Source organism: Triticum urartu, chromosome 2, assembly GCF_003073215.2.
Source record: "Triticum urartu cultivar G1812 chromosome 2, Tu2.1, whole genome shotgun sequence".
Lineage (NCBI taxonomy): Eukaryota > Viridiplantae > Streptophyta > Magnoliopsida > Poales > Poaceae > Triticum > Triticum urartu.
Genome location: NC_053023.1, coordinates 103,333,684 through 103,349,442, shown reverse-complemented (window position 1 = coordinate 103,349,442; position 15,759 = coordinate 103,333,684). Strand labels below are relative to the sequence as shown.

The following is a 15,759-nucleotide window of genomic DNA, read 5'->3' as shown; positions in this document are numbered from 1 at the left end:
TAGATCGGAAGTTTTCTCGGCAAAAAAAAAAAGGAAATGCATTTTGGCTGCGAAAAGTTGCATTGTCACCAATCTGCAGCCATGTCGATGAGAGGTCAGAGCCCAGGTGTTGGTAACAGAATTAGTAGCAGTTGCATCAATGGAGCAGCACAATGGCATTTGTTGCTGCAATCCTTGCAATACTCTTTAACAAACGGCAAGCGAATGGGTCCGCTGCCGGCTCAAGTCGACCATAGCATGATTTTCTCAGAGACTAGAGTGGAGAGAGATTCTCCGCTGGGAAACTAGTAAACAGTCTTCTTCCTTCAGGAGTAACATAACATCTGATCTCACAGGCCTATGGTATGGACACAGGAGGGGTACACGGAATATACAGGGCAATGCAATCCATTTCATCCATGTCGCGGAGGACCGGCATCGCCGCGTCGCTCTATTCCGGGCAGATTTCCCTGAAGATGGGCAGCCTGTGTCGGCCGCTGCGCCCGTAGAGGGCCTCGGCTATCAGGTCGTCTTCCTCCTCGGTTGGCTGTGCTGCTGCAGACACCGCCTGCCCTGAAGGTGTCGTCGAACCAGGTTTCGGTGTCGACAGAAGGTCCGGCCTGTTTCCTAGGATGACAGCACCATCTGGTGATCGGAAGTTGGAAAATGTTTGCTTGAGTTCGGGAAAACCTGGTGCGCCAGTGAGCCCGCCAGCCTATGCAACATGAAACAAGACAGAACAGATGTTACTGCATATAGCACACTGTAGATTTTGATGATAAAGGACTGTCAAAAAGGGAAATATATTAGGCTAGTCACCAAACTAGCTTAAGAGAATGATTCTAGTAAATCATCTTATGGTTGTGTTGGTTTAGAGGGAGGCTGCATGAACATGCTAACAATTTCAGCTATAGGATGAAGAGAAGAATAGCAAGTAATGAGTAAATGGAGATAATATATAGCAGGTAATGAGAATCGATTGCTCGCATACCCCTCGTGCTGCAAAAAGATAAAATTGTCTCTGCGTATATGAATGCGTTTAGATCCTGACACTGGAGATCCTGCTGTTGAGCTAGAAAGAAATATTCCAATCTAAAAATTGCAACTGTACCAGGAAGACAATTATCCACTTATCTGGAGCTTAACGATGGAACAAGATCCAAAATCAGGCACATATGTTGTGTTCAAGGTAAAGGCATATAAAATTTGTGCTAAAGCTTGACAAAGGAACTGGATCTAAGAGGGTGTTTGTTTTCAGGGACTTATTGGTTTAGGGACTTAAAAAAGTCCCTATAAGTCCCATCTAAACCAAACAGGAGGGACTTATAGGGACTTAAAGTGGGCATTTGGGACTTATGAAATAAGACTCTCAAGGAGGGACTTATAGGGACTTATAGTTGTAATATGGTCTTTTAGTCCATGTTAAGTCCCAGGAACCAAACAGGTAGGGACTTTTTAGGGACTTAAGACTTATAAGTTGGGACTAAAAAAAGTCCTAGGACTTATGAACCAAACAGGGCCTAAAACAATGTCAATATGCTGCAGTCTGGTGGACCGACTTGATTTCAACAACATTTAAGGGCTAATCAATTTATGTTTATCTGAAACATGAGAAATTGTTTCTTCTCTGGCTAGCAAGAGTGACTAGCTAAGGAAATGAGAAAATTATTTGGCAATGTACCAGATCAATATAGTAACAATTTCTTTCTATTCTAGATAGAAGAGCAAACAAAAAGTCCATGATCTAACGAGTCATGCCTATCTGACCGATCAGAAATTGTCCTTTCCTAGCAACAAGAGAGAGCTAGGGAACAAGCAATTGTACACTGAAGCTACAAGTAACTGAATTACTGAAGGAGAACTTGAACTATCATGCAGTATGGCAAAGTAAAGAACTAAGTAGAATTTGTAATAAGTACTCCCTCTGTATCATAATATAAGAGCATTTTTGACACTAGTGGTGTCAAAAACGCTCTTATTTTGTGGGACGCAGGGGGTAGTAACTAGTAGCTCAAATGCATTATCAAATACCACGACATCAAATTACTAAAGACCACAACTGAGCTACCACAGTAAACTAATGACTGTATTATGGCCAGAGTCTACATACAGTCTGATAAGTTGCGTTAGGGCATAGGAACATAGATGACACTATCCCCAAATGAAAATTGGATGGCTCGGTTTAATTTGTTTCCTAGTTTGTACATTCTCAGGCAACCTTTACTGTCAGAACTAAGTCATGCACTTGTATTGTGAGTTCATAGGATTTGCGGTAGGTAGTAACTTAGTAGATCATATGCATTATCAAATAACATGGCATTAAATTAATAAAGACCACAACATAAACTGCCATATACTAGTAAATTAATGGACTGTACTATGACCATAGTCCACAGATAGTCTGATATGTGGCGTTAGGACATTAGGAAACATAGATGACATCATCCCAAATGAAAAATGGATGGCTTGGTGTAACTAGTTTCAAGTTTTGTACATCCTCAGACAACCTTCACAGTCAGAAATAAGTCATGCGCTCGTATTGCGGGTGTATGTGGTATGACAGTCTGCACAATAGCTAATTAGGCTGTGTGCATCTTGGGATGCAGAGGCCCAGGGAGTTTTCCCTTATCTAAAAGAAGAAACTATAACTAATTGAGTAAATATATGGAAACATTTCCCCCTAAGAACACAATCCAGAGTTCTGCATTGCAATGCATCACCACACCCGTGGTCTTTCTCTCTGTGATTAACCAGATGAAGTATTGAAATCATGTAACCATGGCATTATAGAGATCAAGAGCATTGAGATATGCACAATATTAACCAAGCTAGTAGTAGAACCAAGGGCTAAAGACACTGACCACTACTCCAGGCATCAGTTCAATACTTCATCGGACAGCAATGCAAGACCATAGCGACACTGAGGGTTAGATCTGGAGAGCGGCTTAATCACCTGGCGTTTCGGCGCGTAGAGGTAGGCCGCCTCATGGTCCGCCATCGCGTACATCGGCCGTGGCCGCGCCTGCTGCTGCTGCGGCGGCGGCGGCGACTGCGGCGAGTAGAGGAGGCGGCGGCTGTCCAGCTCGGCGTTGGCGGAGAAGCAGGTGCGGCGGAGGCGGAGGAGCGACGTGTCGAACCCGAGCTCCAGCCCGCCCGACGAGTACGAGGAAGGGGAGATGCCCCCCTGGCCGGCGGCGGCGACGGCGTCGAAGGCCGGCGTGAGGTACGCCCTGAGCGACGAGGACGAGAGGCGGCGCTGCCGGCGCCGCGACGCCGTCTCGCCCATCCACTGGCCGCCGGGCGAGGCGGCGGCGCAGTCGAAGTCGAAGTCCATCGCCCGCTCGCTCGCTCGCGCAGAGCACCGGCCGGGAGCCGCGGCGAGATTTGGGGGGGAGGCGGCGACGGTTCCGGGGAAAACAAAAACTGAAATTTAAAACTGAAACTGAAATTAGGGCTCCCACCGAGACCAGGGAAAAGGGGGGAGAAAAAGAATCGCCTTAAATTTCTCGGGAAGCCTGCATGCGGCCAAGCGGGCGGCGGTTGCGAGCTCGTGATTAGCCGTGCGCGCACGAGGGAGGAATCCGATGATGAAATTCAAAATCGCGAAGAGAAGAAAAAAGGAATAAATTCGAAAAAACAAAAAAAAATGCGGCAGAAATCGACAAGGAATGGCATCTGCAGTAGTTTATTGAGCGGGATAGGAGTGATCTCCATCTCCAAAATCTACAGCCGTGCCGGACGAACAGGCGGATCTAGTAGAGGAGGCAAGGCAAAATAAGTTTGAGAAATCGATCGAGTCTCATGCGGGCTCTGTCCCGATCTCCCCTGTCGATCCCGGGAGAAAAAACCCAAAAAGAAACCTCAAGAAAAGCAGCAGCTTGATTGGACGGCGAGTGCTGTGAGTTACTGGCGCCCAAAAAGATCCCGAAAACCCGGCTGAAAATCAGCCCCGAAACGCACGGCAAAGTTCAAAAGCTTGCTGGGCTATGATGAGAAGTTGAGCAGCAGGTTCACCTTGTGGCCGTGGAGTGGAGCGGAGCCTTCTAGAGACCCTCGTCCCCGTCGCGCTCGCTAGCGAAGCGAGGCAGGTCACGCTCCTCCCATTGGTGCTCGGGCGGGCGGGCGGGCGGGAAGTGGAGACGAACCGTGAATAGGAGGAGAGGGGGCGGCCGCCGGGCCAGGTCAAGTACACGTGGCCGACCATGATGCTTCTCCTAGAATTCCATTTGTTTGGGCTTGGCAGTATTCCATGTGTCCTTTTTAGTTTTCATATAAGATTTGACTGAAGTCAAGCCTCGTAAAGTTTGACCAACTTTATAGAAAAAAGTATCAACATTCACAATCTGAAATCAATATCAATAGATGTGTCATGACTTAAAGTTTCATATTGTATAACTTTAGCATGGCAGATGTTGATATTTTTTCATATAAATACGGTTAAATTTTATGAAGTTTGACTTCAGAGAATTTTAATATGCAAAGTAAAAAGGATCAAAGGAAGTACTACAATTGTTGATGCCTCTGGGTGGGCTTGGGCTGGTTTGAGTTTGACCTTCCCTTATGTTTGACCCTGTTTCCAAAAAAACAAAATCACTTCTTATACGTGTATTTGCCAACATGTACCATGTATATTCCCTAAAAAAATATACCATGTATAGCTCATACATACGCATATATGCTCGCCTCTATGAATGCAAGCATGCACACCATACTCATATGAGCCCCTCCGAGAGACTAAGCCAGCACATTATCTTAAGATTAAAAAAGTACTGAACACGCATCGCCCGAAGATCTGGAATAAATTCAAGAAAATGCGAACACCTGTGTCAAATCTAAGACTTGAATTATGATGGATTACGGATATCACTATTCTCCTAACCATCCAACCATAGACTGATTCGTTCATCTTCTCTCTTCTAAAAAGAAATTGTATACTTCCTTTGGTCCAAATTAATTGGAGCAACCTCTATACAATCTCAATACTATATTCACCCGCAAAAAAAAAAATCTCAATGCTATATTATATAGAGGTTGCATCAATTAATTCAGATTACAGGGAGTATTAATTAATCAACAAAGATACTACAATCTTCCACCGGACATGTACTCCCTCCGTTCGGAATTACTTGACTCGGATATGGATGTATTTAGAACTAAAATACATCTAGATACATCCATTTCTGCGACAAGTAATTCCGAACGGAGGGAGTAGGCCGGCACTGAAACGCAAGACTTAGCTAACAAGACCTGAGCATGATCTCACTATCCTTCGTGTTAACCTTCATGACTTTAACATGACATGTGAATTGAGTGTAGTTTATATAGTTAGATTCCTTGTGGTGAAACCAATCCACTAGGGTTCAAATTATAGACTCGTGGTCGCATTTTTCTAAATTTATTTCAGCAATGATGTACGTTCGCTAGGAGAAGGTGTTCCTATGAAAGCGTGTGTGGCGATGAGTGTGCCTTCGTAAGGGTGGATATATGTGCATGTGTACAAGAGTTTGCGTACGTATGGTGTTTAAAAAAAACTTTAACGTGACACCACACACCCCACCAGGATTAACCTCTTGAAATCTTGCACAGTCATACCAAAAAGCATCAAGTTCCAGTTTATAAAAACTAAACACTCCTACGAAACAGTGAGGATTTTCACTTATAAGTTTTCTGTGAAATCCAAGGCACTGCAAATGGCCCTGAAAGACCAATTCCTCTTTCTAGAATCAGGACAGATAGCCAACAGTTCATAACAGCATCAAGTCTTTCAACTCATGCAAAGACGAGTACGTAAAATGGACAAAAAACTGGGCATTGATGGTATTATCAAGTATCCAACCTGATGAAGAAATATATTGTTTCATTCAACCACATATGTCCAACAACAAGAATGTCATCACGTCACACCACAAACCAAGCCAATATATTCCGCGCCCGGATAGAAGTTACAAAGGGTTAATTACACAAAGAATACCTTATTCTATATTTTGAATACAAGCTGTAACTCTCAGGGTACATCACCCCCCTTTTTTCCAAATTTTGTATGCTACTACAACACCGCCAATGCGATATGTACAACCAACGACAACAAACCAAGCTATTGAGACCTCATACAAACAGCTGAACTATGACACGAGCTAGGCACACTTTGATGCAAATAGGAGTAGGGAGAACTACCCTAGTTAAAATTAGATCTAGGGGAGCCAAGGTATACATGCTGAGGAGCATGGCGGGCTTGGAGCTGGATACGGTGAGAACCGAAAAATGCAAAATGTATTTGCATCGAACATATATATACCCTTCAAAGGCTATTAAGAAGAGCCCTTTTGCAAGAAGGCTGCTGAGAAGTTTCTGGCTTCGATCCAGGTGAGGCCAACTCAAGCACAGACAGCAAAAAATTTCTCTCCTGAAAAGTTCAACAAATACAATACATGTGTAACTACCAAGTGTTTGATTCAGGTATGTTATTGTGTGTGAAATAAGACTAACAATGACGGGCTACATAAGTCAAAAGCTTACACTGGCAGTAATTTTTGGAGTTGGCACGTTATCTGTGAATGGATGGAAAGTTGGAACTGTGTGAGCAGGAGAGGTGAATTCCATGCATGGCTGGGTGCTGCTATCTTCGGGAACGTCGCTGCAGTTCTCTGAAGTTCCTTTCTTCGCAACTGCTTTACCTTTGCTAGCAGTGTGAGCAAGGGAAGTAAATTTAGCACATTGAAGCCTGCTATGTTGGGCAACCTCACTGAAATTCTCCGATATTTCTGCATCTGCTTTAGCTTGCAAATCTGCACGAGCAGGAGAGGTGCATTCTGTACACTGAAGACTGTCATATTTGGCAGCCTCACTCAAGTTTGCTGATGCTGGTATTTCATAACCTGTTTTAGCTCGCAGAAGTGTATGAGCAGGAGACATGGGTTCCATACATTGAGGCAGGCTACCTTCGGCAGCCTCACCCAAATTTACGGATGCTGGTGTTTCTGCATCTGCTTTAGCATGTAAAACTATATGAGCAGGAGACATGTATTCCATAAATTGAGACCAGCTACCTTCTGCAGCCTCATTCGAGTTTGCGGATGCTGGTATTTCAGAATCTCTTTTAGCTCGCAGAAGTGTATGAGCAGGAGACATATGTTCCATACACTGAGGCAGGCTACCTTCAGCAGCCTCCCTCAACTTTACAGATGCTGGTGTTTCTGCATCTCCTTCAGCATGCAAAACTGTATGAGCAGGAGACGTGTATTCCATAAACTGAGACCAGCTACCTTCGGCAGCCTCACTCAAGTCTACGGACACTGGTATTTCTGCATCTGCTTTAGCCTGCTCAGCTTGAACTGTATGAGCAGGAGAACTGTTAGCATGCAAAACTGTATGAGCGGGAGATGTGTATTCCAAAAACTGAGACCAGCTACCTTCGGCAGACTCACTCAAGTCTACAGACGCTGGTATTTCTGCATCTGCTTTAGCTTGCTGAGCTTGAGCTGCACGAGTAGGAGAACTGTATTCCATGAAATGAAGCCCCATATCTTCCGCAGCCTCACCCAAGTTTATATGAGCTAGAATTTCTGCAACTGATTTAGCTTCAAATTTCAATTAATCTTCTTCGATGTGGATGGAAAGGCATGTAACTAAATTCAGATTAAGAGCATAGGTTACCTGGGCAAGGTTCCATAGTACTAGATAGTGTGTTTCCACAAAGGCTACTTTCTTCTGCGATTTGATCTACTGGGCAATTATCCATTATTTGATCAGGAGCCATTTGTGATGTTGCTCCGTTCTGCTCTCTGTTCATCAGAATGGTGGTGGATCAATAACTGAGGCCATAGAATAGTAACCAAAAGGATGAGATATTATTCATTATATACCTGGACTTCTGTTCATCTTCTTCTTCATTCTCATAGGGATCAACAATTAAATCGTCGAGATCGTCTAGGAGTGAAGCTGTTCCAGACATACTGCTCTCTGACATGTCATTATCATCTTTCTTAACCAAATGATGCTGTAGTTTCTGAAAGGTCAAGCATAAAACAGTTATTTTAAAATGTAAAACTACAAATCTACTTCAGACCATCAAACTGGCGATGCCATACCTGCCAGGCTTCATCCATGCTTTGGCTTGTATTTTCAGTATTTACTTTTGTTGCTAGGGAAGAAAGCAAGTCAGCTTGCTGAAGTAAAGTAGCAAGTTTTGGATCATTCCTTTTCAAAAAATTACCCTCATGCTTCACACCTGAAATTATGCACATGGAGCAGGTTCAAACATTGACACAACACATGAATCAAGTTAAACATTCAGAATCTGGGATAATAGGCTCACAGCTCTGTTCTTCGCCATGTAATTGCTTTGTTGAGGTTTTAGTGACAAGACTCTGGGTTTTTACAATATTCACACTCTGATTGTCTGGACAAATGCTAGCAAGGGGTTGCCGAGAATCCTGTTGTATGCTCTTTTGCTGTGCAAATGACTTCATATTTGGTGCTATGTTCTCCTTGAAATCAGGTTTGCAAGAGCTGGTTGCAGAAAGAACAAGTTAAAGTGTGTAAGTTCATTCACATAATTAACCAACAGCTTCTGCTGGTACTGTGTGTACCTCATGTTCTTAATAGGTGGTGAGGAGCCAGGTGCAGCACATGTGACGCCACCAGACTGTGTCAGTACCCTCTTTGCACTTGCATTGGAGCATACTGTGCCATTTTCCTCGAATAGTTCATCATCCTTGGCCCGCCTTTTGCATAACGTAGAAAATCGATTCTTCACTGCATTATCAGTTCTGTAGTAGGCAAACCAAACATTCACATGTCAGATATCTTGTTTCACATACTCCCTCCCGGTCGGTAAGGCCTGCGTGTATCCCTAGATCGCCAATTCGACAAACGTATTACAAAAGGTATACTGTTAGAAACTTCTATCGAATATGACTTCAATGGTATACTCTTTGTGGCATATAACTCATATTTCATTGATAAAATGGATGATCTAGTGATACGCGCAGGCCTTATAAACCGGTAGAGAGGGAGTATCTAATATCCTTTTCACCTTACAGCAAACAGCAACCAAATGCAAGAAACTCACCTGCCTGAGACAACCTTTGCTATTTCGGTCCATTTGTTACCAAGAAGCTTTTGAGCCTGCATGACAAGTCCAAGATTATCATTTGGTGTTGCAGGAGTTGTACGGCAATAACTGATAGTTATGAAGACACCAGCACAATGTACATCAGGTGGTTTCTAATTTCTTTTTGCAACATTGCAAATGTATCATAACACAAATTGCAGTCTAATCAAAGGAATGATAATGGTATTATGAGACGTTAAGCAATGCATGGTCCCTTCACGCAGTTACTCATCTACAAAAGAACATAACAATCATACGTCCTACAGTTCATAAAACAAATCCATCATTTTCCCAAAGGAACGCAATCAAGGATAGGATCCAATCTGCACACAAGTTAAGCTACAAGGTGATAACTATTTTTCCTTTCTAGCCAATGTCCTGAACTCGATTTCTATCTCCAACCCCTTTCTTCATGTCATATGAGGTTGAGGACCATGACACGAAGCATACTGTCATACTCCCAGAGATGAAATTTGGCCCTTAAAAATTAACTATCTGATGCAGCAGTGCTTAATTTCAAGCAGACTCACTGCCTACGCCTAGCCGCCTATAGTAATTAAAATGCTAGAAACACACCAAGTTCTCACCTCACATAAAAGCATATCCTCTTCACGAGACCACCCGCCTTTCTTGCACTCTGTATTCAAATAATTGTACCATCTGCAGCAAAAATCAAGCGGAACAAATGCTTTAAACAATAGAACTGAACAAATGTTATAACACCAGAAATGTTACAACAAGAGATCCCCGTCGGAAGAGGGAGGTACACACCTCCTCCTGCACTGCCTGGCAGTCTTATCCTTGAATTGTGTGGCTATGACTGTCCAACTGCAAAAGAAAACGCCGTGATTAATTTGAGAAGCCTTACTGCAAGTGAGGATAGGTAACAAACAGGAGTAGTCCATACTTGTCAGTTCCATGGTGCGCAATCTGAGCGCGAAGCACGTCATCCTCCTACAGGGAAGAAGTTGGAAGCATCAGAGAGCAATTTAACCATCGAGTAGAACCGCAGAGGTACTCCAAGGATAAACTCGAAGGCAATCCAAGGAGTGGCATGTTGGAAGGAACAATTTGTCACGGTTAGCATGGGGAAAGGGGGAATTGGGCTATGAAGTCCAAGAATCAACAATAGAACTGTGACAACAGCGGATTATAGCCCAAACACGCCCAAAATCGCTTCTCTCTTTTTTCGCCAAATCAAAAAGGGGAACAGAAGCAAAGTCCCAAATCCGAGGCAAGCCAGAGAAATCCCAAAATCCAGTGGGGAAGCGCAAACAAACGCAAAAGAAATTCCGCAACCGCGAGACGGAGAGAAGAGCACAGCAGTTGCGCACCTGGGCGCTCCAACTGACGATGTGGCGGTCCTTCTTGGCCGCCGACGAGGCGGCGGCGTCGGCGGCGGAGGAGGAGGTCAGATCGGGGCCGGTCGCCATGGGCCCAGATCCCGCATGTTCCGCGCGCGGGGCCGGCGGGGCGGAGGGGGGGCTGGGCCGGACCGGACCGGCTAGGGTTTGGAGTTTGGGCGCGAGGGTGGGAATTTTCGAACTGGAGGGCTGGGGAAGAAGACAGCGAGGAAGACCGGAAGAAGAGTGGGGTGGGCGGTGGTGTGGGTGAGTAGAGTAGGAAGAGGGTGAGGGAATTTCCTCTCTCGGGAGTGGAGTGGAGTGGAGTGGAGGTTTTCTTTAAAGATGGGGGGCCATGGCGTGAAAGGGAAGTGTTGTTTGGGAGAGAGACGACGACCCCCCTACACCCCTACTGCGTGACAGCGTGTGAGTGCCAAAAACTTTGTCCCAAAAGCCACGTGCAGAGATTGCAAAGGGTACAAGAGAACCAATACAGTAGATCTCATCGTCCAGTAGTAGTGGGAACAAGGTTACTATTATCACACTGCATTGCTGTTGGTAGAGTAGGCTCAAGTAGACCTGGCCATAGGCAGCCCGGCCCAAAAAAGCCCGACCCGGCTCGGCCCGACGCTGCTCCCGGGCCGGGTTCGGGCCTAGATTTTAAGCCCGGTGGCCTGGCCGGGCCGGGCCCGGGTCGGGCCCGGGCCCGTCATTTTTGCCGTTTTCTGAAGGGGCTCGGCCCGAGGCCCAGCGGGTTTTTGCATGTTCAGGCCGGGCTTGGGCCCAAAAACTAGGCCCGATGGCCGGGCCGGGCCGGGCTCGGGCCCAGGTTTTTTGGCTCGGGCTTGGCTAGGCCCGGCCCGAGGTTTGGCCAGGTATAGGCTCAAGTATTCATTTGAAGACCACTGGTTTTCTTTTAACCACGGTTGTCAAATAAAATGTTTGGTCATGTCATGGTTTGATCCGCTTCGACTTGTGTCTAACAATGCTCGGCCGATGATGCCACCAATAGCACAAAATTATGGAGTAGTGCCAATGGGCGTTAGAGTTGAAGAACTTTGAACGGTATGGCGATGAGAGAAGGGTATCATCGAAATGATGAATATGATAACCAAGCGGTGCTGGTGTGATAAGGATGATAGGTGCCATTGAGATACTAATGTGATAACAAGGCAGTAATTAAACCCAATAACCATGAGAGAAGGGGCGAGCCAGGGGGTGATCCACCCGTTCCTTTTTACTATGCCGAGGGGAAAAGGAAAGGGAAGAAGTCGTGATGCAAGAGGGAAAATGCGAAGGGGGTGAGAAACACGTGGCGGAGAGGAGAAAAACGTGTTGGGATCTATCATCCCGAGATAAGACCTCCACCGGCACTTGGCAGAAAGGAGAAAAATGTGTTGGGATCTACCGTCCTGAGATAACACCTCCACCGGGTAAAAAACATCCTTGCCTTCTACATGAAGCCAACATGCCCTTCTTCTTTGCAACAACGTGACAAGAACCAACCTATTTCAAATCTTAGTCGCCTCTTACATACTCAGAGCAAGAAGTAACCTACTTAGTAGGCTTCTAGAATAAATTTTTATGTTGGCCTACCAGAATAAGCTGGGTAGGGGTAGCTTATTGTGGCACTAACCCATAAGCCCCAAAAGAGCTGGCCCTCAGGTTAACTCTTCATACAGACCCTTCCGCTGTCGACGCCATCGGTTCCCCTACTTCCTCCTTTCCTCAAACCTACCTTAGTTTACCGCCCTCTCACACTAATCTCCCCTCCTCGGTCTTTCACCCCGTCGTGCAAACCTTTACAAATTTCCGTTGCAATGGGTAGTTGTCTTACTTACCAAAGGTACTAGGTTAACTCTTTTTTCTTTTGTCTTAGACTCCCTATCAATCTACTCCATGTCTGTTTTCCATCTTCCTAAAAAAGTTCTGAAAGAGCTAGACACGATTCGTAGGGCCTTTTTCTGGATGACCAACAAAACTTGCAGTGGAGCTTAGTGTCTTATCACTTGGAAAAAATGTTTCCAAACCAAAAGGTTGTGGTGATCTAGGCATTTAAAACTTTTTTATCCAAAATATCTTCTACTAATGAGATTTGCCTTCAAGTTGAATTAGACATAAAAGTCTATAAAGTGTATAATTTGGACTTTTTGCTTTTATCCAAAATATCCGGCTTTGGATTTTGACATAAAAGTCTATAATTTGGGCTTTTGCTTTTAACTCTAAAGTGTGGGTTTTAGAATCCTTTAGGAAATCAAGTTGGAATTTTTGTTTGAATGAGTTCTTACTTATCTAACACAAATATCTATCGGGATTGTGTCAGGGGCTTTAATTGTGCATGCCATGTCAAAAAGAATATCATTCACAAGAAACACTTTAGTTCCCACAAATAATTAAGGAGAAATAATGTAATGTAAACTCATTTTTTTTGTTCCAAAAACACATTGTTTCTACTCTTCAACTAGAAAGTGTATGTAATGTTTTCATGTTTGGCTTCAACTTGGGTCCAGGGGCGGAGCCAGAATTTGAACTTAAGGGTGTGATGGGGCAAGAGACGACGACCAGAAAAAGAAAGATAACATAGTAGATATATTGAATGCTTTCGATAGATATCACAATCAATGAAGCAATGCAAAAAGGTTGCATTTTATATTAGTTTAAATTTGGTTTTTTTGCCAATAAGATCAAATGTGCATATAATTATTTAAAAGATGTATATATTGTTTTCATCTTCATGACTACACAAATACAAACACAATTGATGAAACATTAAATCCAAATGACATAGCCAATGCATCTTGCCTAGAAGATAAAAGAAGAAATGACTGACCTAACTAATTTCATCTAAATCAAGAGAATGATGCTGCCTAATGTGGATCAGTAACACGATACAAATCCACGAAGGAGAAACTGCCCGTAGGATACTCCTTTAGGGTTAGCCGGGAGTATGCACATATATGTTGATGACATTGCGCTCAAAACGACATAGCATTCCCATTCCATACACAAACTGTATCGCGATGTGTTTCAGACAGTATGCCAAGCTTTTACGTACTACTACTTCTATATTATTTTTCCCATTTATTTTTCTTTTTCCTCTTGTGAGTTGTGTTCATGACTTGGCGTCATAATGCGTACGTGCTTCGTGCCATGCATGCATGTAGGAGGCAGCTAGCGGTGAGTTCGTGTGACTCTGTTTATGGTGCCACGCTCCGGCTACGTTTTGCTAGAAGATTCGTGTGCCTTTGTTTTGAAGAAACAACTTTTTTGTGCGTGGAAGGTGGCGAGAAGCACAGGAATCTTGTGAAATCGTTTCATCTATTCACACACACACACACACACACCAAAAAAGGTTACTCCTACCGCTAGCTAGCTGAATTTGAACTGGGATACTGCATTTAATTTGGGCTGTTGGAGCACTGCATTTAATTTAGCTAACCTAGCCTCGACACGAATCCATGTTAATTTAGGGTTAACCGGGACACGTGCGATCCTAATCAATACACCAACCATGTTTTTATTTGCGGGTAAATACAGTAACCATGTTGACTGACACTATTCCAAAAATGAAGCATGCATGTTGCATGCATACATCTACGGTGCATGTCACCCGATCGAACGTACTATACGGCAGATATGGTTGTTCGTACGTTGAGTACTCCAGTCGTTGCCCAACGGAAAGAGGAGTTCGTGAAAGTTAATTCAAAGGTTGGCATAAATTGACGCTTGGACGACGCCGCGCAACACAACAGCCGTCCCCGCCGGCCGCTTCCAAAAGGAAGAAGAGCTCGAGAATTTGAATGGATACGCAAGGCGAGCGGTGCTCGTGAAAAATAAGCAGCGGGAGTACGTAACCGGTAGGATTTGAACGAGCACTAAGGTCAGGGGTTCGGCGACCAACCTAGCTATGCTGATCGTGAAAGTCTTGTTTGTCCGCGGTGTGGTGTGATCGTGACCGCCTAGCCATTTGTTTTATAATTCCTAGTGAGCGATTTCAAAAGGTGATACAACGGCTAATTGACGGATATTTCTTGAGTTCGTGCGACCACTGTTTGCTGGTATACATCACTGTCACTAGCAGATTTTTACATGCGCGCATTGCAATTGCGCGAGAAAGCTGGCTGGCATCGCACAAAGCAGGTAGCAATTTGTTTCACAAATCAGCAACCATCGTAATCCTTAGATCACATATCATGGAGAAAGCCATCTTCTAGAGTGATTTTTTTGTGAAACATTGGAACATTTTCTTTGATTTTTTTTAAATGAGCTCCATGGAGCTCGAGCACCAAACTACATTTCTGCATCTTATAAATTCTAAATATGTGCCTCCCACTATAGAATTTAAATTTTCCCTATGTTTTGGTGATGTCGTGTCATTTGCTGACATCATTTTTTCCCTCCCACCAATAGATTATTTCTCTGCAAAAGGTTCTCCATCAACACCACTTTATTAATCCTGAAGGTTCCCTATCGTAGTTCTTTCTTTCTTCTTCATGTCAGCCATAAGATTAACCAACGAGACGATCAAGCGGTCGGCCGTGGATCATTACCCTTCACCATCACCTCCATGTGATCGCGTATCTTCATCCATTTTCCAGTGCTTTGGGTTTTGCTTGCCATTGTCATGCTGACGAATTTCTGATACCGTCGGCCAACACTGGTTGAATACATCTAGATCTTGGTTGTGTGGTGAGGAAGTCCTGGATTAGGGGGTGTCCGGATGGCCGGACTATACCTTCAGCCGGACTCCTGGACTATAAAGATACAAGATTGTCCCGTGTCCGAAAGGGACTTTCCTTGGCGTGGAAGGCAAGCTTGGCGATACGGATATTCAGATCTCCTACCATTGTAACCGACTTTGTGTAACCCTAACCCTCTCCGGTGTCTATATAAACCAGAGGGTTTTAGTCCGAAGGACAACATAGACAACAACAATCATACCATAGGCTAGCTTCTAGGGTTTAGCCTCTCTGATCTCTTGGTAGATCTACTCTTGTATTACCCATATCATCAATATTAATCAAGCAGGACGTAGGGTTTTACCTCCATCGAGAGGGCCCGAACCCGGGTAAAACTTCGTGTCCCTTGCCTCCTGTTACCATCCGGCCTAAACGCACAGTTCGGGACCCCCTACCCGAGATCCGCCGGTTTTGACACCGACATTGGTGCTTTCATTGAGAGTTCCTCTGGGTCGTCGCCGTCAGGCTCGATGGCTCCTACGATCATCGATAGCGATGCAGTCCAGGGTGAGACCTTCCTCCCCGGATAGATCTTCGTCTTCGGCGGCTTCGCACTGCGGGCCAATTCACTTGGCCATCTGGAGCA

General features: G+C 44.5%; 2 protein-coding genes across 5 annotated transcripts; both read right to left on the bottom strand.

The window, feature by feature from the left end:
• Window positions 1–105: 105 nt before the first annotated feature.
• On the bottom strand, window positions 106–4,144 carry LOC125536151. Of its 2 annotated transcripts, none has more exons than XM_048699299.1 (3): window positions 3,994–4,144; window positions 2,933–3,415; window positions 106–694 (listed from the first exon to the last, which is right to left on the bottom strand). In XM_048699299.1, exons 2-3 carry the CDS (start codon window positions 3,311–3,313, stop codon window positions 431–433), a joined length of 645 nt encoding a protein of 214 aa, XP_048555256.1. In that variant the 5' UTR covers window positions 3,314–3,415; window positions 3,994–4,144; the 3' UTR covers window positions 106–430. The 2 variants fall into 2 exon arrangements, with proteins under 2 accessions (XP_048555256.1, XP_048555257.1); XM_048699300.1 differs by having other exon boundaries at window positions 2,933–3,402; window positions 3,994–4,135.
• A 1,733-nt stretch (window positions 4,145–5,877) lies between these two features.
• LOC125536150 (transcription factor MYB124-like) lies at window positions 5,878–10,765 on the bottom strand. 3 transcript variants are annotated; one of them, XM_048699298.1, is made up of 13 exons: window positions 10,426–10,762; window positions 9,999–10,045; window positions 9,863–9,919; window positions 9,679–9,751; window positions 9,050–9,105; window positions 8,568–8,747; window positions 8,294–8,487; window positions 8,067–8,206; window positions 7,842–7,984; window positions 7,633–7,760; window positions 7,389–7,547; window positions 6,496–7,310; window positions 5,878–6,382 (listed from the first exon to the last, which is right to left on the bottom strand). In XM_048699298.1, exons 1-13 carry the CDS (start codon window positions 10,522–10,524, stop codon window positions 6,278–6,280), a joined length of 2,196 nt encoding a protein of 731 aa, XP_048555255.1. In that variant the 5' UTR covers window positions 10,525–10,762; the 3' UTR covers window positions 5,878–6,277. The 3 variants fall into 3 exon arrangements, with proteins under 3 accessions (XP_048555255.1, XP_048555253.1, XP_048555252.1); XM_048699296.1 differs by having other exon boundaries at window positions 6,496–7,541; window positions 10,426–10,765; XM_048699295.1 differs by having other exon boundaries at window positions 6,496–7,547; window positions 10,426–10,764.
• Between the last annotated feature and the right edge of the window lie 4,994 nt (window positions 10,766–15,759).

What these genes read in the sequence shown, in the direction of transcription:
- LOC125536150 (XM_048699295.1), bottom strand. Translation starts at nt 10,524, where the DNA reads ATGGCGACCGGCCCCGATCTGACCTCCTCCTCCGCCGCCGACGCCGCC. An exon ending in GCGCACCATGGAACTGACAA is followed by an intron (nt 9,920 to 9,998) that starts GTATGGACTACT and finishes TTTCTTTTGCAG; the next exon opens with TTGGACAGTCATAGCCACAC. An exon ending in AGGATATGCTTTTATGTGAG is followed by an intron (nt 9,106 to 9,678) that starts GTGAGAACTTGG and finishes CTTGTCATGCAG; the next exon opens with GCTCAAAAGCTTCTTGGTAA.
- LOC125536151 (XM_048699299.1), bottom strand. Translation starts at nt 3,313, where the DNA reads ATGGACTTCGACTTCGACTGCGCCGCCGCCTCGCCCGGCGGCCAGTGG. An exon ending in TCTACGCGCCGAAACGCCAG is followed by an intron (nt 695 to 2,932) that starts GTGATTAAGCCG and finishes CATGTTGCATAG; the next exon opens with GCTGGCGGGCTCACTGGCGC.